The sequence below is a fragment of the Phascolarctos cinereus genome, unplaced genomic scaffold (genome assembly GCF_003287225.1).
Source record: "Phascolarctos cinereus isolate Bilbo 61053 unplaced genomic scaffold, phaCin_HiC Scaffold_2;HRSCAF=192, whole genome shotgun sequence".
NCBI classification, from domain to species: Eukaryota; Metazoa; Chordata; class Mammalia; order Diprotodontia; family Phascolarctidae; genus Phascolarctos; species Phascolarctos cinereus.
The window spans coordinates 349,212,615-349,237,395 of record NW_027555625.1 but is presented as its reverse complement, the minus strand read 5'-3'; the positions used below and the strand labels follow the sequence as shown (position 1 = coordinate 349,237,395).

The following is a 24,781-nucleotide window of genomic DNA, read 5'->3' as shown; positions in this document are numbered from 1 at the left end:
ATGCAAATTAAAACAACTCTGAGGTACCACTTCACACTATGTGATTGTCTAACCTGACAGAAAAGGAAAATGATAAATATTGGAGGAGATTTGGAAAAAAAAACTGGTACACTAATACACTGTGGTGAAATTTTGAACTAGTCCAACCATTCTGGTGAATAATTTGGAAGTATGCTCAAACTGTACATACCTTCTGACTTGGCAATATAAATATGAGGATATCCCAAAGAGATTGAAGAAAAAGGAAAAAGGACCTATATGGACAAAAATATTTATATCAGTTCTTTTTATAGTGGCAAAGAATTGGAAATTGAGGGCATGCCCATAAATTTGGACAAGTTGTGGTCTATGTCTGTGATGGAATACTATTGTACTATAAGAAATGACAAGGAGAATGGTTTAACAACAACAAAAAAAAACCCCACTACCTTCCTTGGAAGACTCATATGAGCTGATATAAAGTGAAAGGGGCAGAACCAGGAGAACATTGTATGCAGTAACAACAATACTGTAACAGTGATAAACTGTGAAAGACTTAGTTACTCAAATAAATGTAATGATCAGTGATGATTCCAGAGAACTTATAAATGATGTACAACTCCAGAGAGAGAACTGATGACTTCTGAGTGTGAAGTGAAGCAACTTTTTTCCACTTTATTTTTCTTGCCCTTTTTTTTTCTTTTTTGGTAAAATGGCTAATATGGGAATTTGTTTTGTATGACTTCCTATGTGTTATGAATAGCATATTGATTGCCTTTTCAGTAGATGGGTGAGGAGAAGGGAGAAAGGGAGAGAATTTGAAAAAATAGGTGAAGTCTCACCCACCATCTTGCTTATATGAGCCAAATATACTTTTGATAACTAAACTAGGGAGAGCAAAAACAGAGAAAGAAAACTATAGTCCAGTTTCCCTAATGAATATTGACTTAAATATGTGTATAATTATTTAAAATAAATTATTATCAAGGAGATTATAGCAATATAACACAAGGATCATACTTTTTAAAATGAATACTTTAAAAAAACATAAAATGAAAAGTCATGACTGACTTAATCACCAGGTCCTTTTCTCATTCCTTATTATTTCTGCAACATTTGATACTCTATATTGACCCTTTATTCTTAAAATTCTAAAGTATCCTCATTTTTTCTGCCCATGCCTTGGGTTCTTTTTCTGTTTCTCTTGGTTTATCTTTCTTCTCCTGTCCCCTTCATATGGGTATTCTCAAGGTTCTTTCCCGAGTCTATTTTTTTTAGTGCTTTATTCTTGACCTCTTGACCCTATGTGGTTTTAATTATCACAGTTACATGGATGATTCTTAGTTCTATATTTCCACCCTGCATTCCATTTCTGTGCTTCAGACTGCTTGTGGGGTATCTCTACTTCAAGTCACTCATATTTAAAACTAAACTAATTTACCATTCCAAAATTACTTTTCTGTAACTATTTTTGTTAAATGTCACCATTGTTATCCTATATACTTGAGATCTAAATCTTTTTTTGGCTCCCTCATCCAGTTATTCACAGAATCAGTCATCAAAGAATTGGAAGAGACCTCAGAGTCCATTTTACCTAGAAGAACTCTCAACTTTAACATATCTGATAAGTGGCTATCTAGTCTCCTTTTGCAGACCTCCAGTGTGCGGGAAAACCATTACTTTCCAAGTCATTCTATCCAAGTTTTGGATAGCTCTGGTAGGAAATTTTTCCTGTTATCAAGGCTAAATTTGCCTCTCTGCCACTTCTCTCCATTGTTCCTGTCTCTGCCCTCTGGGGTGAAACAATTCATCGAATCCACCTTCAAGTCTTCTAATGCTTTATGACAGCTATCATGTCCCCCCTGAGTCTTTTTTTCCCCTTGACTGAACATCCTTGAGACTTGACATTACCAAGTCTTGTTAGTTTTGTATTCAGTTCCTTGTCATTCCTGTGACCAACCCTTATTCTCAGCTTTTATTACTCTTAATTTGGACTATTGCACCAGTTTCCTATTTGATCTCCCCACATCTAGTATTACCTCAGTTGCTTGATGAAGGGGAAATATGCTTGAGTTCTTCTGTTTCTTTTCTTTTAGGTACTGAACAATCAGTGCCTAAAAAGCTGAATCCCACTAAATAAATAGTATAGTTTGGCTTGTGAAAGGCAGATTACTGGAAACTTAGCCAAAGAAAACAGAGGAAATTTTCAGTGCAGTAAAAAATACAAATCTAGTATAAATTGTACTAACTAATAAATGTTTTCTAAAAAGAACAGTTAATTCACTAATGAATATAGACATCTATCAAAAATAATTCCTACCTTTTGTCTCAAATACAGCTTTTTTTCCAGCAACCAGGTGGCTTTCCTATGAAAGCAGCAGTACTTTAGAGAAAAAAAACATGTATTTAAATCCTTGTTTTTTCCTATGTAATCTTAGACAAGATATTTCACTTTAGAGAGTCCCAATTTCCTTTTTTTTAAAATGTGTGTTGGTTTTAGTTTCCTTAGTTGTAAAGTGAGTGTGTTGGACTTTTGTTTTTATCTTCTATAATCCTTATCTATAATCTTAACCGTATAAGATGTATTCCTTCAAATATCTGACCTCAGCCCAGTGGGGTGTGCCTGCTCATAAGAATGCACTTACTCTAACTGGGAGGGGGAGGGTATTGAAAATAAGAGATTGATATCACTCTTCTGTTGATCAGAAGAAAAACTTTTTTTCTCTCTCTTTTTTTTTTTTACTGAAATTGTTTATTTTTCAGTGGTCAAGCATTTTTTTTTCTCCCTCCTACCTCCCTAATTCTAAAGAGGGGTAAAAAAACCCAAACTTTCTAACAGGTATAGAAAAATTGAAAATCCATATTGGCAGTGTCCAAAAACTGTGTCTCATTTTCCATATCATTAATTCATCTGTCTGTCAGAAGAGATGGTAGCATTCTTTATCATTGGCCCTCTGGAATCATGTTTGATCAGAGTTTGTAAGTTCAGAATTGTTCATTTTTACAGCATTGATGCTGTAATATAATTACTCTCCTAGTTCTGTTCATTTTAATCTGCAACAGTTTATAATTTTTTTCAGGCTTCTCTGAAACCATTTCTTTCATCTTTTCTTATAGCTTTTCTGCATACAGTATTATTCTATTATATTAATATACTACATAATTTATTCAGACATTTCCCCGTTGATTTGTAACTCTAGTTTCCAGTTCTTTCCTACCACAAAAGGAGCTGCTGTTAATATTTTTGTAAATGTTGGTCCTGTTCTTTCTTTTATCTCTTTGGGCTATAGTAGTAGTAGTAGTTACGTTGCTGGGCTAAAGGGTCTGCACAGTTTAGTAACTTACCTGAGCACAATTCCAAATTGCTTTCCAGAATGGCTGGAATTACCAGATTACAACAGCTCCATCAACAGTGCATCAATGTGCCTGTTTTTCCAAAGCCCCTCCAACATTTATCATTTTCCTTTTTTTCTCAATTTTGACAGATCTGATAGCTATGAGGTAGGACCTCAAGTTTAATTTGCATTTCTCTAATTATTTGTAATTTGAGTATTTTTCATAATTCTATAAATAGCTTGAATTTCTTTGTTTGAGAATTGCCTGTTCATAGCCTATGGCCATTTATAAATTGGAGAATGGCTTTTATTCTTATACATGTGGATCTGTTCCATATCTGTAGGTACATGTGGGTATATTTATTATATGTGTGTATGTATACATACATATACATATATAATTTTGATTAAAAAGTATTTTCTGATTATGTGTACAATTTTTTAACTTTTTTTTTCTTCTTCAAATTTTGAGTTCCAAATTCTCTCCCACCTGCCTTCCCCCCATGTAGTTCTCCCCCACCCATTGAGAAGGCAAGCAATTCAATATAGGTTATACATGTGCAGTCATGGAAAACATGTTTCAATATTAATCATGTTTTGAATCAAAACACCAGGAAGTATAAAGTTAAAAAAAGTATGCTTTGATCTAGATTCAGACTCCATCATTTCTTTCTCTGGAGGTAGATAGCATTTTTCCTCATGAGTCCTTTGGAATTGTCTTAGATCATTGTATTGCTGAGAATAGCTAAGTCACAGTTCTTCATCATACAATATTGCTTTTACTGTGTACAGTGTTTCCTGGTTCTGCTCACTTCGTATTGCTTTAGTTCATGCAAGTCCTTCCAGGTTTTTCTGAAATCTGCCTGTTCATCATTTTTTATTGCACTGTAGTATTCCATTACATTCATTTACTACAGCTTGTTCAGCTATTCCCCATTTGATCCCCCTCAGTTTCCATTTTTTTTTTGGCACCACAAAATGAGCTGCTATAAATATTTTTGTACGCTTTTCCCTTTTTTTATGATCTCTTTGGGATATAGACCTGGTAGTGGATCAAACGGTATATGCACAGTTTGATTGCCCTTTGGGCATAGCTCCAAATTGCTATCCAGAATGGTTGAATCAATTCACAGCTCCACCAAGAATGAATTAGTGTCCCAGTTTTCTCACATCTACTCCAACATTGATCATTTTCCTTTTCTGTTATATTAGCCAGTTAGGTATGAGGTGGTACCTCAGAGTTGTTTCAATTTTCATTTCTCTAATCAGTAGTTATTTGGGACATTTTTTAAAATATGGCTGTAGATAGCTTTGATTTCTTCATCTGAAAATTGCTTGTACGTATTCTTTGACCATTTGTCAGTTGAGGAATGACTTTTCATGTATATGGTTTTTAAAAAGCTCTGTGTGTGTGTGTGTGTGTGTGTGTGTGTGTGTAGTGCTTAAAACTTCACAAAGACTTCTGGAACACCCTGCCTTAAATATATTGGATTCATTTGTGCAAAATCTTTTAAATTTTATTTAATTAATATTGTACGTTTTGTCTTTTATGAATCTTCTTTGTGTCTTGTTTGGTCATGAACTCTTTCCCTATCAATAGATCTGCGAAGTAATTTATTTTAGCCTTCTAATTAGTTTATGATATGATTACTTGTGTGTGTGTGTGTGTGTGTGTGTGTGTGTGTGTATGTGTGTGTGTGTGTGTAAGTAACATACCCATTTGGAGCTTATATTGGCATATGGTATAAGGCATTGGTCTAAACCTATATTCTACCTGACAGCTGTCCAGTTTCCAGTTTTCCCAGTAATTTATGTCAGACAATGAATGCTTACACTAGTAGCTATGGTCTTTGGGATTATCAAATATCAGGCTGCTAGGTTCCTTTGCTTAGGTATGTTGTATACTTAATATGTTTCACTGATGAATCCCTCTATTTTTTAATCAGCATTAAATTGTTTTGATGATTACTGTTTTGTGATTTGATGTTGCTAGACCTTGCCTCCTTCCCATTTGTTTTTGATATTTTTCTTCATAATCTTGACCTTTTGTTCCTCTTGCTAAATTTCATTATTTTTTTCAGCTCTATAAAGTAATCCTTTGTTTCCTATTGCCATGTTTAACAATTACAAAAATCGTACAAATTTGTAAATTTTAATTACTCAGAGTAATATGTTTTAGTGTTCTGAGAGTATGCTACCTTAAATTTAGCGAGGACTCTTTTTTTCTTATTACCTCATTAGTTGTCAAAATAATTGCCTTTCCGTGTTTACAATGTTGGTCTTTTATTTTCAGTCATACCTTTGTTGACCTCTTTCTCTTTTTAAACATATTTGTTATTCAAAGTAAATTTAGTATTAGAAAATTGTGTATTGTTCAACAATGTCTTGTTTTTATTCCTGCATCCCCTTTTCAGGAGACTTTTTGGGTAAGAAATGACCTAATTCTTTTTGGAGTGGACATAACAGCACAGCTTTCTAACAAGCATGGATGCTTTGCCACTTGAATATAATTTCATTCATCTCATGGCATGGATTGTGTATCTAATTGCAGAATTAAAGGGACCTCAGAGTCCATCTAGTTTGATTGGAACCTAAATAGGAATTCCCTCTTACAATATCTCCTACAAATATTCAGAATTTGATTGAAATCAAAGTCCCATTGATGGGAAAGAACCTCAAATAAGGACCCTTTTTTGGGCTGACTGTACCCTGGTCCCAAGTACAGGTTAGGATTTGGTGAGATTGAGTCAGTCAACTTCCCCCCAAACCTTTTACCAGATAATAACAGTAGGAATACATGCAAACATTTAATGAAGATACACAATACATTGATGAGTGCAACTTTCCAGCACCCTCAGTTCCCCATGGGATATTCTTAACTTGGTAGCAACAGCAGCCTTCAGTGAGGTGTCTGTTAGTTCTAAAGAGCTGTACTTCTTGGTAATGTCTTACATGAGGTTCTTTATGTCACTAAAGGTATGCTTTAGTGCTTTGGCCAGTTAGTGAAGCAAGGAGGGATTTATTTCCTAATTTGAAACATGAGTGAACTGTGTATCTTTTAAAAAACAATATTTTATCATGATGATACTTATATTCTCCTTCATGTTCTCTATGTTAATGAACATAGGACTGTTGGCTGCAATTGGGCCTTGAATATATAATTATGCCACATATCCTAGCAAGGCCCTTAGGCCTAGTTAGTCAGTCATAAACAGGTCTCCAAGCCTGTAGATCATGGATAGCACTCACTTCAAAGACCATTCTATTTATTCCTGGCTCTCATTTTTAGGCCATTTTGGCTTACATTTAACCCATTGTTGCCAGTTCTACCTATTTGACCAAGCAAAGTAAATCTAATCCCTTCTTCAAATCCCTGCTTCAAACACTTGAAAATAGTTATACTAACTCTTTCCATCAGGCCAATTAGTCCTGGAGTTCTTTTACTCATTCTTGGGATGGTGTGGTTTCCATCTCTGTGGAATGCTCTGTAAGTTGTTCATTTGCTCCTAAAAAATGGTACCTAGAACTAAAGCATAATAATCTAGATATGGTCGGGCAATGATGCTCCCACTTTTTTTGTCTTGTAATTATTGTCTGTATTTTAGATAGACAGGGTGGCATCATGGATAGAGAGCTGTCTTCAAAGCCAGGATGATTCATGGGTTCAAATCCTCCCTCTAATCCATTCTGACTATGGCCCTGGAAAAATCACCCACCCTCTCAGTGTTGGAGGCAGCTTCATCAAAGATACTTATTTCAGAGAAGGTGTTGACCTTGTATTGGTAGAAGGACTTTCCTCATTCAGGAATTCTGTATACCAGTGACATCACAGGTCTAAGATCTCCCACTGTCCTGTTTTACTAAAGAGGAAAAGAGTCTAAGAAGTTCAGTGACTTGCAGGTGGTCAAATGGCAGATAAGTATTTAGGCAGGTAAGATTTGAATTCCACTCCTCTCCTTCCACTGTATCATAATGCATACAGATATCAGGTCATGTAAAAGGGGCTGGCCCAGATTCTTTCCTTGAGTAAAATCTTCTGTATCATGGCAAAGTAGAAAAAGACTAAATTATGTAGCTTTTGGTATTCTAGTTGGTAACCCTGCAATCAGTTAAATTCACCAACACTAGTACCTAGTATGTGTGCAGTATGTGAGGAATTATGAGTAGTGGCCTTGGATTCAAGAAGACCTGAGTTGAAGTCCTATCTGTGATACATTCTGACTTATGTTTTGTTCTGTTTGAGCTCTCATACCCCTAGGTATGTAGGCAGATAAGCTGTAGGGAAGGTAAAGGAGAAATTTCTCTCTTGGTTCTTCCTTATAACAAAGAAATTGTGTCTGGTCAAAAAGAAATGTTTAAGACACTCTTCTGAATCTGGAAATACAGAGAAAAAAATAACATGTAGTTTCTTTTTTGTGAAAATGTCTATGATATCATTGCTTTCTGCTGATATGAAACACATTCAGGTAATTCGTCTGTACTTATCTTGAGTCCTCAGAATACATCACATGCTTTACATATACTTAAATTCTCACATATTAGATAATTTTAATATGGTGACTTTTCTTATTTTCTTCCTCTCTTTTTCTTCCTCTCTGTTTCATTCTCTACCACCACCTTTATAAGTTTATTGTTAACATGTTAAAACTGAAAAATATTTGGTTATACCTTCTTAAAAACAAAAAAGAGGTACAAATTGGATATTGTTATTTCTCTTTTTGTGTATGAGTTGAGTTGTTTTAGTTTAGTCCTGACAAAAATACCCCTTGATACTGCTGTTATAATAACAAGATTGCCTTTTTCCCTTTCCTTGTAATCCCCTTGGTATCACAATTAATTTTTAAGCGTTACTGTCTTGAACTGATTAGTATTCATCTTCAGTCTACATATAGAGTAAAAGTTATGTTTACTGTTAAATTCCTTGAAATATGGATAATATGTGAAGCTTTTTTTTTTTTTGGCAGTGATGGCAATGTGAGCCAGTCACAAGATGACAGTGTCCTTGGAACAAGGCAGTGTAGGCATAGTCTAGCTATAATGCCTATTCCTGGAACTCTTTCCTCAAGTAGCCCTGATCTCCTGCAGCCTACAACTAGCATGTTGGATTTTTCTAATCCAACAGGTAAGTATTCTGCTCATTTTATTTAAGGTCAATTAATTGAATATTGTATTTGGGAGAAAATATATAGCTGAATTGTACAGGAACTATCAAACTAATGATAGATTTATATTAACCTGGTTCTCCAAACTGTGGGTTATGAATTCATGGAGGAAATTGAAGAGGGAAGATATATTCTGTATGAACAAGACTGAGTTATCTTCCCAGAAGACCCGTAGAAGTGTCCAAGATTGTGACAAGGCTGTTGGTTATGATGTCAGAATTATTTGGCTTTGCCTAATTAATCCTGGAAGAGAATGTGGGAATGAAATCTAAGGAAAGTTTTTTTCTTCAAGGCCACAAAATATGCATCCCATGATGTACAGGAGAGATACAAGTTCAGAGTGTGTGTGTGTGTGTGTGTATGATAAATTACCTTTTTACCTTTAAAATAAATTACTTATATTTCACAAATATATAAAGCTTTTGAGTTTCTGTTGCTTTCAAAATGTTAGGAAATTACAGCATTGTAGTCATTATTGTAATAACTAAGATTTCAGTGCATACCATTGGTGGTATTTTTATTTAATATATTTTCTTTACTAATTTATTCCTGTCTTTATTCAATATTTGTTTTGTGTTCACCCCTTACTTAATCACCTTTAGATACCTCAACATTATTGACTAATCAGTTAGGTATTTTTAAGAGGCTATTTATTATATACCAGGCATTGTGTAAGTATTGAGTATAAAGACAAAAATGAAACTGTCTTGCCCTCAAAGAGCTTGCATTCTAATGGTGGAGAGAGTATGTACATATATATGCATAAAGAAGATGCAAATAAAGTAAATACAAGATAGCCTTGGATGGGAAGGCACCAGTAGGTTCAGGAACTTGGAAAAGCCTTCCGTACAATGTGGCATTTGAGCTGGTTCCTGAAGGAAGGCTGGAACTCAAAGAGACAGAAATAGGAGAGAGCATTCCAACCACGAAGGGCAGTCATTGCAAAGGCATGAGAGATGATAGAGTGTCATGTGAGAAGTAACAAGTATGTGACTATGGATAGAACATAGAGTGTGTAGAAGGAAATAGCATGTAAGAATACTGAAGAGGTAGAAAGGTTTGTAAAGAACTTTAAGTATGAAATGGAAAGTTTTTTTGTATTATTTTGTTTTGTTTTGTTTATTCCTGAGGTAATAGGGAGCCCCTGAAGTTTGTGGAGATCAGATTACATTGATGGCTTCATAGAGGAATAGATTGAAGTTTGGAAATGAGCCCAATTTAGATGCTATTGGAATAGTCCAGCTAGGAATAATGAGGCCCTAAACTAGGGTAATAACTGTGTAAGTAGACAGAAAGTGACATATGGGAGAGTTGTTATAGAGAAAGAAATTATGAGATTTTCAGCTTATTGAAAACGTGGGGTGAGAGTGAGGAATTGAGAATGAAACCCAGGTTGAGAACCTGGGTAATTAAAAAGATAATGATCCACTTGGGAATAGGTTTTGGGAGAAAGATAATTACTTTTGTTATAGACCTGTAGGACCAAGTAGTTAAGGTTACTATTATGCTGCTAAAATTAGATCTTATTGGGAAGATAAACTCTTTGAAGAGTCAGTCATTTTTAGCAATGGACATAGTGCTTTATACAAAGTAGATGCTTAATAAATATTGACTGAATTAAAATTCAATTCATTTCAACAGGAATGCCTACTGTACAATGTTTGGAGGTAGAAAAAGTTAAAATCCAGCTTGCCCCCTTCCTACTTTTCCATTCTTCTTACTCCTACCCCACCCCTAGCCTCGTCCCCCACCACATGTTCTGAGATCCAGTTACCGTGGCTTCCTTGCTGTTCATGAATGAGACTTTTCATCTCTTGACTTCAGGCATTTTCTCTTGGCTGTCTCTCATGCCTGGAGTACTCTCCCTCCTCATCTCTGCCTCCTAACTTTCTTGACTTCATTCAAGTCTCAGCTAAAATCCCACCTTCTCCAAAAAGCCCTTCCCAATTCCCCTTAATGCTAGTGCCCTCCTTCTGTTAATTCTTTCTAATGTATCCAGTTTATATCTTGTTTGTACTTGCTTGGATGTTGTTTCCCTGTTTAATTGTAAGCTCCTTGACAGCAGAGACTATTGTTTACCTTTCTTTATAGTTTTGGCACTTAGCAGAGTGCTTGGCACATAGTAGGTGCTAAATGAATGCTTGTTGACTTGAGAAAAATGGAAGTCCTTGCCCTCATTATACTTCAGCCAGATACATAAAAGTATAAAACAATTTGTATATTTTTTTATTCTGAACTTAACAAAAAAAGAGCATTTCCACATATACAGCAGTACTTAAAGAGAGGATTTTATATGAAACTGTAAATCTCCGCTTTATACTGCTTGCTTTATTTTTTAGAATTTTGGTTTAATTTTTTTTTCGATTCAGATATATTTTCTCTCTTTCCCATCTCTATACTCCCAGCTGATCCCCAACAAATTCCCACATTGGCCACATCCAAAAAAATATATATATGTGCATGTTATATATATATATATATATATACATACACACACACACACACACACACACACACACATACACACACACACACACCACACACATATATATATCTATATATAGATATATAGATATATAGATATTTCACTCCCACCCTAGGTCTGCCACTTCTCTTGTCAGAAGGTCCTCTGGAGATGTGGTTGGTCATGGCCTTTTAAATTCTTCAAAGTTATTTACCTTTTCAGTGTCATTCTGTGTCATTCTACAAATTGTGCTCTTGGTTCTGCTCATTTTTCTCTGTATCAGTTTACGCTACTCAGGATTCTCTCTAATTATCTCTTTACTTCTTATGCCACAATAATCTATTACATTCATGTGCCACAGCAGTTCCCCAGGTGAGCAGCATAAATTGCCATTCTTTGCTCTTTTTTTTTTCCCCTTTTAATTCCTCTACATGAGCAGGAGTATTTTTTTTTCGTTGTGGCTATTTGGACCAGCTTTTGAAAGATAAAATCATTCTTATGAGTCAAGCAATTTGCTTCTGTACTTTGGATACAGGGAAAATACTAGCAAATGTCTATATAATTAAAGCCCCTGAACTTTCTGTGTTATGAGGCAAGTTTGACATAATGGAAAGAATGCTGGAATTAGAGGACCTGGATTTTAATCTCTGCTTTTCTCCTTGATATCTTTAGGCAAGTCACTTAAACTCAATTCCTCATCCATAAAATAAAGAGATTGAATGAAATGTTATCTCAAGTCCCTAAGTCTGTGAATCCTGTGCCAGGCCTGTGATCTTATTTCCCAAACTCCTCATGCTTTCTTTCCTTCTGTCCAGGTGGCCTAAACAGTATATTCTTATAAATATTGAAGGTTAGAATACTTAGCAAGTTTTTTTTTCTTATACTTGGGTTTACTTCTGTTCTCATAAATATTTATTCAATAAAAACCTTATGTCTTAGTTATCATTATTGTAATGATTATTGAGCCTTTCCTCTCTAGTTAAAAAAAAGTAAAATTAGTGAAAATTATATATATTTCTGTAAAAAGAAAAAGAAACATTTTCATTCATTGACAAAAATACATTTTTCATGAATAATTGCCTTAGAAAATAAGTAAAAATAAAAGGATAGTTGATTGTTTTGGTAATAGTTTTCCTTGATTTGAACACGTATGAACATAAGTCTAAACATACAAATATGCCAATATAAGTTATATCTTGATAAACCCTCTTATCAGGAAATAATTAAGGAATTGGTATTTAATGCAAATCAGATGAATGAATTGGTATTTAATTTAATATATATATGTATAAAATTGTTGATATATTTGTTTCAAGCAAAGCATTTTTTCTTGATTAAATTCATTATTGTCCATGAATGAATGAAAATGCGATAGAATTTCCCTATAATTGCTTTGGAATTAACAGGCAGTTTTTTCAGGTTCTTTTTGGATATGAACTCGTTCAAACTAAATATTGGTCAGTTTCTGTAAATCAGCTATAAATAAAACCTACTTCTTAAACGTGCTTATTGTTCGTCCTGATTTGTTATTTTGGTGTGTGCATGTGCGTACCCATGAGTATGTGCATGTAAACATTCCATTGCCTCACCACTATCTCAGTATAACACTTGTACAGACCAGTTACTGGAGTCAGTTACAAGGGAACTATTCAAAAGTATGCCTTAGGTATAAATTTTTAAAGTCCGTATTTCTGAATCAGAATTCTGTTAAGAGTATGTTCACGTGAAAAGATCCCCACAGCAACATTTCCCAAAGGAACAGTAAAGGAATCCTGTTATTAAACCATCTGATGATGCAAGTTTACCAGAGGCGTTTCATTTAGAGGATAATGCTGTTCTTCCCATACTTTGTTTGAAGTATTCATTTTAGACCATTTAGTAAGATGCACGTGAGAGCAGATTTCTGGAAGTATCTTACAATAATAGCAGGTGAAGCTTATTAATGTTTATCAGAGCAGATTAGATTTCTTTTTGTGCTGCGTGCTAAACATTTTTTAACTGAAAAAGAAAAAAGCCTTTAGAATAGTTTAATATTTTGCTTCTTATGATTGGAATTTAAAACATGGTTTTGCTTTGTTTTTGCTGCCTGTAGCTGTTGGTTTTTACTGTAAGTATGTTTTGGATTGCAAGTTCTTTGCATGGTATATTTGTGTTATATTAATTGCTTCCTGTGTTTTAAGAGTTATTATTTTGTCCTTTTTACTAAATATCCAAATACAACATGTGAAAGTTAATTTTCTGTGAGATTATAATTTTAAAAGGTTTAAATCCAAAAGTTACTATTTGAAATCATGACAGATTTTTATAATAGTTTATATTCAAATCATTTTTAATAATCCTGAATTGGAAATTGTCAGTAAGGGAAGGAGATTGTAATTTCTCAGATCAACTCTCCAGTACCTAGAAAGAAGGTGGTGTACTAAAGTGTAAATAATTTTGGAAGAACAATCAAAAGAAGTAGATGTAATGCTAGCTGTTCCAGTAAATCACTGTTACCTTGAGTAAATCACTTCCCAAAATGAAGGTTTGGTAGGCTTTGGGGCTGATTTTCTTCATGTATAGTTAGATTCCTTTCAAAAAAGATTGTATAGTCCTACTGGTACATGTCCTTATTTCTCTACCACCTATCCTATGTTAAATTTTGTTACTTTTAGATATTTTTGTCAATTTGATAAGTGTAAAATAATACTTAAAATTTTGCTTTTCTGATTATGTCCAATTTTTTTTCAAGTGATTATTTATATTATGTGTGTCTGATTTTATCAAGAGAGGCTTCTGTGCTTGACTCCATTCTACCTCTTACTTTAAAAACTATTTTATTGATGCCGTTTGTTCTCATAGTGAGCTGTTTTCTGAAAATACCCCACTATTCCATAAACCAACATCCCTTTTTGTAAAATTCATGTCTTGTTATGAGACCTTGGCCAAGTGACTTTACCTTACTGGATCTTGCTTTCTTCAACATAAAATGTAAAGAACTAGGTTTCTTAGGTCTCTTTTCACCCTAAATTCTGTGATCTTATTATTCAGTGTTACTCTTGAATATTTATATCAATACTTTATATGTGTTACTTTTTGATTTTTTATGTGCTGTGAATGTTCTTCCTAGTTCAATACTTTAAAAAATATTATGTAATTTTTGTGGTACAGAATTTTATTTTCAAGTAATCAGATCTAATTAACTATACCTTGTATTGTCTTTCCTTTTCTTGACATTTATATATTTTTCTGCTCTCCATAATTTAGATAAAAATATCATTCCCCTTAATTTTTACAGTTCATTTTCTTATGTTTTACTGTGTGATACAGCAGAATTTCTTGTGATATATATATCGTGAACCTAAAATTTTTTTTCATCAGGTTGTTCTTCTTTCTTTTTCCTTCACATTTATTAAATAATCTTTTTCTCAGTTTTTATGCCAAAAACTTATAATACATCATGGGACAATTTGAAAAAGTAGACGTCCTCATCTACAAACGGAGGGGTTGGACGAGATGGCCTTTGAGATTCTTTAAAGCTCTCTCTATATGTGTCTTTTTGTTTTACATGATTCTGTTTCTAAAATTTCTGTCCTGTTCCACTTGTTTTTGTTTCAGGTTTTTGGTCCAGTCCAAGATAGATTTATTGAAAACTTTGTTGTAATATGTTTTAAAGTGAGGAAAGCCAGATCTGCATCCATTCCCCCACCTCCCACCCCCACTTCCCACTACTATTTCAAAATCATTCTTGCCCATTTATTTTTCCATATAATGTCTAGTTTAATAATAATAATAAAAAAGCATTTTAATGATATAGGATTTACAATATACTTTATGTATTTTGACTCTTATTTGAGTTTCATAATAATCCTGTGCAGTCAGTGCTATACATGGTTTTATTTCCATTTTACACATAAAGAAAATAAGGGAAGGGGAGGCTGAGTGACATGCCTGTGGCCACTTAGCTAATAGCTTTCAGATTGGAGTATGGTTAAGAAGGGTAGTGATAAAATATATCCAGCAAGGCATAGTGAGAATGTATTTTCCTGGAGTTTCACAAATCTAATCAAAAGGACTTTAAATTGATTAGGGAGAGAGGAGAGAGAAGAGAGAATATTAACAGTGTACTTCCATCAATCTATATGGCATAGAGAATAGCTATGTAGGGCCACAGAGTAGGGACAAGAATAGATACAGAGATATTCAGAAGTTTATGCGAGACAGAATGCGAGGAAGGAGCCAGTGAGAAAGTCCATGCCTGATATAATTTTTAAAATGTAGAAAAGTGTAGGTTGAAGAGATGTGGAGAAGCGATCTCGACCTCAGCAGTGTCACCAGGATGTGGTGGAGAGAGACTTTTGTTGTTGTTGTGTTTGTTCTTTCTTTATGAGGACCATGACATCAGGGAGATGATGACATGACTTGCAATTGACTTTTAATTGGAATATGACTCTAGAAGGATGTGCTTTATTCAAAAGAAGCAGAATAGATGTAAGGGATGGTATTGGGAGAATAGCACTGTATTTTCTCTTAATGTACTGGGGAGAAGCATAATATAGTGCATTTAGGTAAAGATCAATAGAGGTAGAAATAGAAATATATGTCAGATCACCTAGATTTTAAAGGAAATACATAAAAAGTTTGAGAAATAAATCATAAACTTTGCATAGAGGCATGATGGTAGTGATTAGGGATGCAAATTATCCAGGTATTTGCTGGACCTTCCGTTTTGTCAAAAGCAGATAAGCTAATAATGTTTGAACATGCCGTAATGGCAGTTTCATTCTTCCAAAGGTAGGGAAATCCACAAGGGAAGTCCTGTTCTTAATCTGAAAGTGACTAAGAAGGAGCAACTGGTTGCTACGGTGGAAATTGAGAACCAGGGGAAAAGTGACTGTCCAGAAACTAGATATGACATAATCAAGATTTAAAAAAAAAAAGTCAAGCATTGGGCTAAATCTAAGAAGATAAAATTTAGTCAGGAATAAATGTAAATTCTTTAATTGAATTCAGAAGCTTAATTTCACCCATATATGACAGTGGATGTCATAGGTAGGCAGCAGTTTATCTAAAAATTATATGGAGGTATTAGTGAAATGTAAGCTCTGAATGAGTCAAGAATGATATGGGAACCAAAAAAAACCTAATGCAGTTTTAGACTTTATTAAGAGAATCCCAGAGTCTGAGAAAAAGAAGGTGGTATTTCTTTTGTTTTGTTTTGCTTAGGCAGTGAGGGTTAAGTGACTTGCCCAAGGTCACACAGCTAGTAAGTGCCACCCAGCTGCCCCCAAGAAGGTGATGTCTCTCCTGTAGTCTACCCTGGTCAGACCATATTTGAATATTTTATTCAATTCTGGGCACCACATTTTATGACCTAGATTTATAAGATGTATGATGTCCAGAGGGGAGTAGCCGGGGTGGTGAAGGGCTTAAGTTCATGAGGATTGACTAAAAGACTTGGGGATATTTTACACTGGTGAAGGGAAGACTTAGAAGGATATAATAGCTGTTTTCAGATATTTAAAGAACTGTGAGTCATAAGAGGTTTTGAACTTTTGTTTGGTCCCCAGTAGTAGAACCAGGAGTGAAAGGAGGAAATTACAAAAAGGCTTGATATGCAGAAAACTTCCTGAAGCACAGTGCTACCCAAAGGTTGGACCACCTTATGAAATATTGGATTCCTTCTTGTTAAAAGTCCGTTTTCAAGCAAAGATGACCACTTCTTGGTGTGTGAAGTATAGACGATTTTAGTTCAGACAGCCTCAAGTACTGATATTCTCCTCCCAGATGTTTATCCCATAACCTCGTTGTGATCCTCCTCATTCTTTGTTACACCTGTTACAGCCTGGTTCACTCATGGTCAGTCAGTCTTTTCCATGATCTGAAAGGCATTGTACTCATCATGGTAAGAAGAAAGAAGCTGATTTTAAGACTTGGTTGCAGTACTGGGAATAGATTCCCAAGCAGTAGATTGGGCATAGTATGAAAGTATGTAGGAAAGTATGTGCATTTTTGAGGCTTTATAATTTAATTTCTCACTGGATTTGGTATTTATCCTGTATTGATCAAAATAGGTCATTATTAGTAATTGAAAGAAATGTGTTTATCATTATAGACAGTGTGGCATAATGAATAGAAAGCTAGCCTCAGAGCCAGGAAAACCTGAGTTCAAATGTTACCTTTGACCCTCGGCAAATCACTTCTCAGTACTCTACGCAACTCTAAGACTTTAAATTGCAAGGAAGGTGCTGTTGTATATTTGTAGAGGAAGTTTCCTTATATGTGAATTTCCTGTGTACATGTCCAGTCCCTCTACCTATTTTTTTTCATTATGTTTATGATGTTTTAAATATTGAGGACTAAATATCTTCTTCCCTTCAGTTTGGTGGCATCGCAAAGTAAATGCAAATAGAAGTCTCCCACATTACACTAAGAAATTGAAAACATCATGTGTTTGTGTTTATTCTTTTCAAAACAAGTTAATGAATACATTTTAAAATTTTACAAAAATAATATTGGGTATCTTTTTATTCACATAGATATTCCGGATCAAGTTATAAGAGTTTTTAAAGCAGATCAACAAAGCTGCTACATTATCATCAGTAAGGACACCACAGCCAAAGAAGTCGTTTCCCACGCAGTACATGAGTTCAGCTTGACAGGAGCCCCTGAGACGTATTCCCTCTGTGAGGTTTCTGTTAGTCCAGAAGGTGTTATAAAGCAGAGAAGACTTCCAGATCAATTCTCCAAATTAGCAGATAGAATTCAACTAAATGGAAGGTAAATGTGGCCTTGCTTTTTAGAGGGTATGATCTCAAAATTTAAAGCACTTGTAATAAAACATAAGTAATAACCTTCAGTGTTGCATTAGAAATGTAAGAGCATAATTGAGTTTTATTGTTTAAGTTTATCTAAAATTCAAATTAAATTCTCTTTCTAATTTTTGATCCATCTTTGAAATTGAAAGGATGAATATTTGCTTACTTTTAAAGAAATAATTCCTGGTAGCTTAATTTTTTAGCTCAAGAATTGTGGAGGCAGGAGCAGCTACGTGGTGCGGTAGATAGAGCACTGACCTTAAATCAGGAGGACCTGAGTTCAAATCCAGCCTCAGACCAAACACCTTGCACTTATTAGCTGTGTGACCCTGAGCAAGTCACTTAACCCAATTGCCTTAAAAAAAAAAAAGAATGGTAGAGGCCATTAGTGTCAGAGCAATTTAATGCTCAAAGGGAGATGGGAGAGACTTGGATATGTGTGTAGACATCAGGGAAGGAATGAGTGGATAGAGAAAGCCTTAAAATGATGGGAATGATACTGAAGGTTTATTTTTCAGTGATTTCCAGTGTGCATTCCAGCTTCAGTAATCTGTGAAGCTATGAGTGAATGCAGTGTGTCCTTGTGTTATGATATAGCTTGTGTCAACCTCCATATCAGAGTTTGTTCTAGACAAATGGATTAGGTTGTGTCCACATTTTACTTTCTCTCAAGCTGGCGACAGTTACAGTGCAGAACTGGCTTGATTTGGAAGTTGGGGTGTTTATATGCCTTTTTAATAGGGCCTGATATCATCCCATTATCATTTACCTCAGGACAGAGGAAATACTTGTCCTATCAGACCACCCCCCAACCATACCAGGCTACTGCCAGCCTTGGGCTGCCTAGGCAGAAGAATCTGTCTCCACCCAAGCCGGAGCAGAACACAGTGAAGCTTCCATATTTTTGAGTAAATCAATTCAGGCTTGGATTGGGGTTTGACTAGGATAAGGAGATTCAGAGATTCAATGCAATCTCATTATCAGTAATGTCCTTCTAAAGGAGAGTCTGAACTTTGGAAGGGGGAGGGGGCTGAAAGAGGGGGGAAGCTCTGAGTCTCCAAGATACAGATTACTAAGAAAAAGTCATTTTTCACACTTGACTAGAGCAAAGGGTTTGCAAAGCCATTGAATGACAGCTGGAAGAGACCTCAAGGTCATGGGCTCTAACACCTTCCTCTCAACGATGAGAAAACAGGCTTAATGAATTAAAGTGGCTTAATGAAGGTCACCCCAGCAGAAGTGTGACCAGACTCAGAACCCAGATAAGGAGGAGTAGAATTGGACTTAAGACCCACATTTCCCTAGGATTTTCTTATGATTCCCTGGATTATTCTTTTTCCAGTGATTTACACTCATATTAGGAAGTAATAGAGAAAAAGGCTTATAGTAAGCACTGTAAGTACACAGGACACTTGTCTCTCAGAGTTTTCCCTCTGAAGTCCCTAGCTGTAGTATAATGTACCCTCTAGCTGCTTGATAGAATACTTTGCCACTGTTATGGCAAAAATGTCATCCCTGATATATAACATTAAACTGAAAAGGCATTAGAGTGAATTATTATACAGCATGGTCTAGAACAAATGTTAAACTGGAGTCCACAGAAGTCTGTGGATAGATTTCAGGGGGTTTATGAACTTGGATAGAGAAAAAAAATGACCCTTTCCTTAATTAGGTAAAAAAAGAGGTCCATTACACACAAAAGGTTAAAAATTCCTAGCCAAAAATAATTAAATAATTTATTTTCCTTATTTTTATCATTTTAATATTAGCAGTATCACTAGGCATGTTGATATATACTTTCCAACCTAATATGTAGAGTTTTAGAAGTCATGTGGAAAGTGTATACTTTATAGTCATTTTATCTTCCTTTAAAAAATTATATTGATATCTTTTGTTTTTCATATAACTAGACTTTTCCCCCCATATTCCTCTATCTACCCCTTCCAGAGAAATATGAGAAATAATATTTTTAGTGGGGGAAAAAACAGAAAGAAGAGGGGGAAAAATCAGCAAAATTCATCATTACATCAAAAAAAGTCTGATATATAATGTACCAATATGTGGATCTCTCCTTCTGCAGTGGAGTGGGATGGGGGTGTCTTCTCATATCTCTTTGGGCCCATGTTTGTTCTTTGTATCACCTTTGATAATTTTGTGATTGTTCTTTCCATTTACCTTCTTGGAGCCTTTGTATATGTTATTTTTTTGGCTCTGTTTACTTCATTCTTTATGTTGTGTAGCTCTTTCCATGTTTCTGAGTAGTCATCATTTCTTACAACACAGTACTATTCCATTATATTATGTACCACAGTTTGTTTAGCCATTCCTCAGTTAATGGTTTGTTGTTTGTCCTTTGTTCTCAAAGAAGACCAATGACATCACAAGGGTGATGTCTTGACTTGTGTATGAATTAGATTTGAATGATATTCTTTCCTCCAGAGTCATCAAAGGCCAGTGGCAAGACAAAGGTCAAGGTAATTGGTGATAGACCAAGATGCAGTGGGTGACCTTGGTCTTTCTAAATTAAGGTTTTTCCCAGGTCTCAGTTTGTCTGAGGCCACGCTCATTCAGTGATTAAGGGCTAGGTAAGAATTGAGACAAAAGATGGTCTATTTTACCATCACAGAGATCATTCTGGTAGGGGAAAACCCTCTGAGTTTCTTTCTTTTTTTTTTTTTAAACCCTCTGAGTTTCTGACCAGAACAGAAAACAGTTGCTATTTACACTCATTTAGGACATCAGAACCTAAAGGATGATCCACTGAGAGCTTGGGCTGGGGCTATTATTAGCCGTTCAATGAAAGCCAGAATGATTTGGGTTGAAAAGTTTAGTCAAGTTGGGCTTTTTGTAAAGCCTGTTTTTAAAGATACGTATTTCAAGAAATCGAAACCAAAAACTGACCAGGACAAAAAGTAAATTGTTCCAGCTTTTTGAAAAAAAAAAATTGAGAAGAAGAAGAAGGAAGTAATAGCAGCAGCATTTCCCAACTTCCATTTGAATTGAAGGTTGGGTCTCCAGAGGGCAGCTGCTACTACTTTCAGATAACATGGTAAAGATAGTTAATGCAAAACATTCTCCTGAGAACTTGATTCATTCCTTCCTACCAATACACAGAAGCTTAAACTTAGCCCATAATAGTAGTGAGGCACATATATAAGAAATATGTGTGATAGGATTTAACTCACATCACCTGCTCTGTGTAGAGAATTCTTGCAGATCCGTTGTTGTTCATCCTTCATTTGAAGAGGACCAGTGCCATCACAAGGGTGTTGTCTTGACTTGCCGGTGAATTGGATGTGTAAATTCATCAGTCTCCTCTAATAAATGGGCATTTACTTTGGTGTACACAAATGATGAGTTCAGGGGTGCACCCCAAGAATGTTGGGGTGCCACCTGAAATAATGGAGTAAAGATGTGAGGGTTCTATTATCCTGAAAGAAATTCACTCAGTCTCCAAGTTAAAGAAATGTATTTATTGGGGTAATGCAACCAAGCAGGTCTGCTTCCTGTGAGGTAGAGCCCCAGTGTGCTCTACTTCACATGAGAGAGCATAGGCAGTGAGCCTTGCTTCTCGTAGGAAGCAAAGGCAGTTGGCCAGGTTAAAGGTATGGTTTAAATACAATTTTATGGAATGAGGAGAAGGGGAGGACTGCTCCAGGATGTCATGTAGTCCATACAGATAAGCAAAGACAGTAGGAAAGGGGAAGGGAAGAGTTGTCAGGTAAATTGCTGGTGCTTTATGAAAGCACACAGGTAAGTCCATTTGAGGGGCTTCAGTGCATAGTGTTCTTTGATCAGTTTCCTGACTGGTCACATCCTGCATCTTATCTCATATCCTGCATCCTGTTTGCTCTGTCTTACCTCATCATTAAGACTTTCTTTTTATCAGTGGCTTATACTTATGGTATATATGTAGTAATGGAAGCTCTAAGTCAGAGAGTATGGACATTTTAGTCATTTTATTTGCATAATTCCTAATTGCTTTTCAAAAGGGATATACTGATTGACAGCTTTACCAACAATACACTAGTGGACCTGTCTTCTCACAACTTTAATCACGCCCATTTTTTCTTCCAGAGTGTGCAATAAAACTTCAGGGTTGTTTTGATTTGCATTTCTTTTAATATCAGTGTTTTGGAAAATCACATGGTTGTTATTAGCTTGTAATTTTTCTTTTGAGAATTGTTTACTGAATATTTTTGTTCGTGAATTGTTTAGTTTTTTATTCAGAAAAATAACTACTCTTTGTAATTGAAATAATTTAAAAGTATTGCTTTCCTGTTATTAATATTTTAACTAATATTTGCTGAATTTCTGCCAGAATATGATTGTCAGTATTGATGCGTGTACTTAAGGTCAAGGTACAGTTCACGTATTTTTTATCTTGTGAACATATAAAAGTAATCACTTACCAACCAGCTATATAGTCTTTATTTCAAATGTTGATTCACCAGTTCATTCTAATAAACATTTTGTAGAGAATATAATTGGCCAGATGAATACTTACTGAGAAATAATAAATACATAAGATGAAATGTGTGTGTGTGTATATATATATATATATTTTTTTTTTTGCTATGATTAACTTTTTCTCTCTCTTGCTCTCTTTTTTTTAAAGGTACTATCTAAAAAATAACATGGAAACTGAAACCTTGTGCTCAGATGAAGATGCCCAAGAATTACTTAGGGAAAGTCAGATAACCTTATTGCAACTTAGTACCATTGAGGTAGCAACTCAGCTGTCAATGAGGGACTTTGAATTATTTCGAAATATTGAGCCTACTGAATACATCGATGATCTTTTTAAGTTGAACTCCAAAACAGGGAATGCTCACTTGAAAGAGTTTGAGAACATTATAAACCAAGAAACATTCTGGGTTGCAACGGAAATTTTGACAGAATCAAATCAGCTCAAAAGGATGAAGATTATTAAGCATTTTATTAAAATTGCTCTTCACTGTCGAGAGTGCAAGAACTTCAATTCCATGTTTGCAGTAATAAGGTAATTTTTTTAGATTACGTATATATAATTGAGTACAGCTCTGAGTAATATTAATAATGAGGCTAAAGTTCTGTTTTAGAGTTTACTTCTTCCAGAGAAACTGCCAGAGTCTGCAGTAAAACTTCAGGTTTGTTTTGATTTGTATTTCTTTTAGTATTAGTGTTTTGGAAAATCTTTCACATGGTTGTTATTAGCTTGTAATTGTTTATTGAATATTGATTCATGAATTATCAGTTATCAGATATCATTAATTTTTCACCTAACAATCTTATTTTCTACCATAGCTTCTAAGCCATTTAAATTCTTCCCAAATTTCTATCTCTAGGGCTGAGCTCCAGACCTATGTTTCCAGCATTCATTATTAAGCTGTTTCAATACCTTCTCTATAGTTCTTCTTGCATCTAGTCCATCCTGTATATTGATTCTAAAAATAATCTTTCTTTTGTATTGATGTTTGTGTCATTTTTTTCTCTAAAATATGCATAGACTTGTTATTATCAGAATCTATCACTGCCTTATCTTTTCAGGCAGTGCACACCTGAGAATATTTTGGTGATGCAAAATACCAACCATTATATGAAGTAGGCATTAAGAAAAGGATACTTTTTTTTTAATAGAGGCAGCTAGGTAGTACTGTGGATAGCACCCTGGAATTGGAGTCAGGAAGACCTGACCTTGTGACCTTGGGCAAGTCACTTAATCTAAGGAAACTAAGTTTTCTCATCTATAAAAATGAGGATGATAACTCCTACCTCCCAGAGTTGTTATGATCAAATAATATGTACTTTGTCCACCTAAAGTGCTGTGTGCTAGTTTTTGTAAAGCCAAAAGTACTTTGAGCAATGTTTATTTTCAAGCTTTTTAAAAAAATTATTATATGCTCAACTTTAAATAGGGATGGGGGGGCACTGTGTGATTTTGTTGGTATAGGGAAGTTCTGGATGAAGAAACTCTGACTAAAGAGGTCAGCATCTTCTCTGCAATTTATATTCTTATAGAGTTGCCTAGAGCACTGAGAGATTAAGTGACTTGCTCAGGATAACTAACACATGTGGCAGAAGTGAGACTTGAACCTATGTCCTCCTGGTTTTGAGGCTCTATACATTGTGCAACACTACCTGTCTTTAATTTTAAATGACAGATACAAAGAAACACATTCATAGTTATGTACACTTAAATGAATTTTGACAGTTATATCCATAAATAATCTTTTTCCTCTGTATTATATTTTTTCTTTAATTCTTAATTCATATATGTTTTGGTATATATATATATATATATTTCTTCTTATGTGGTAGTGGTATATAGCCAGATAAGTAGATAAAGTGCCGTACCTAGAGTCAGGAAAACCCGAGTTCAAATCCAGCCTCAGATACTTAGTAGCTGTGTGACCCTAGGTAAATATGTGACTTCTGTCTTTGTTTCCTTATCTGTAAAATGAGAATAGGACCTATTTCTAGGGTTGTTGTGAGGATAAAATGAGATAATATTTGTAAAACCCTTTGCAAATCTTAATTCACTATTATATAAATGTTAATCTTGTTATTTTGCATACATCTATTCTGGTTGTTTTTTATTTGCTTAAATTGCTTCATTTGCAAATTGTTTTATATTCCTTAATAATTTTGATACTATTTTAGTATTGCATTGAGATATTATATTATGTTCAACCATTTGCCAGTTGTGAACACACATACACACACACACACACACACACACACACACACACACACACACACACACACCCTACATCAACTTTCTTTTGAATGGTGGGGGACATACTTCATCGCAATTCCTCTGGAATCATGATTGGTCATTTGTGTTGATCAGAGTTTCTTGCTACCTCTTTATAACAAAGAAGATCTATTCCCATGTCCCACTTTGCTCTTTCCCTCACCCAGAGTTCAGAGACGGGTTCATAACCTTTTTTCTTTCCTTTTAAACTCCTCTTAGCCATCAGTCTTCCATTGCCAGAGTTATTTCTGCTTAGGATGAATCCCTCTCTTAATCCCTTTTCTTTCTCCCTTTTTCCCTCACATTAC

General features: G+C 34.9%; 1 protein-coding gene across 1 annotated transcript in view; it reads left to right on the top strand.

Annotated features, from left to right (window-relative positions):
• The window catches only part of RAPGEF6 (Rap guanine nucleotide exchange factor 6), a 219,978-nt gene that overhangs the window by 150,117 nt on the left and 45,080 nt on the right, over positions 1-24,781 (top strand). The window contains 3 exon segments of the mRNA XM_020991169.2: positions 8,279-8,436; positions 17,459-17,699; positions 22,356-22,739. Coding sequence (XP_020846828.1) covers positions 8,279-8,436; positions 17,459-17,699; positions 22,356-22,739 — 783 coding nt within the window.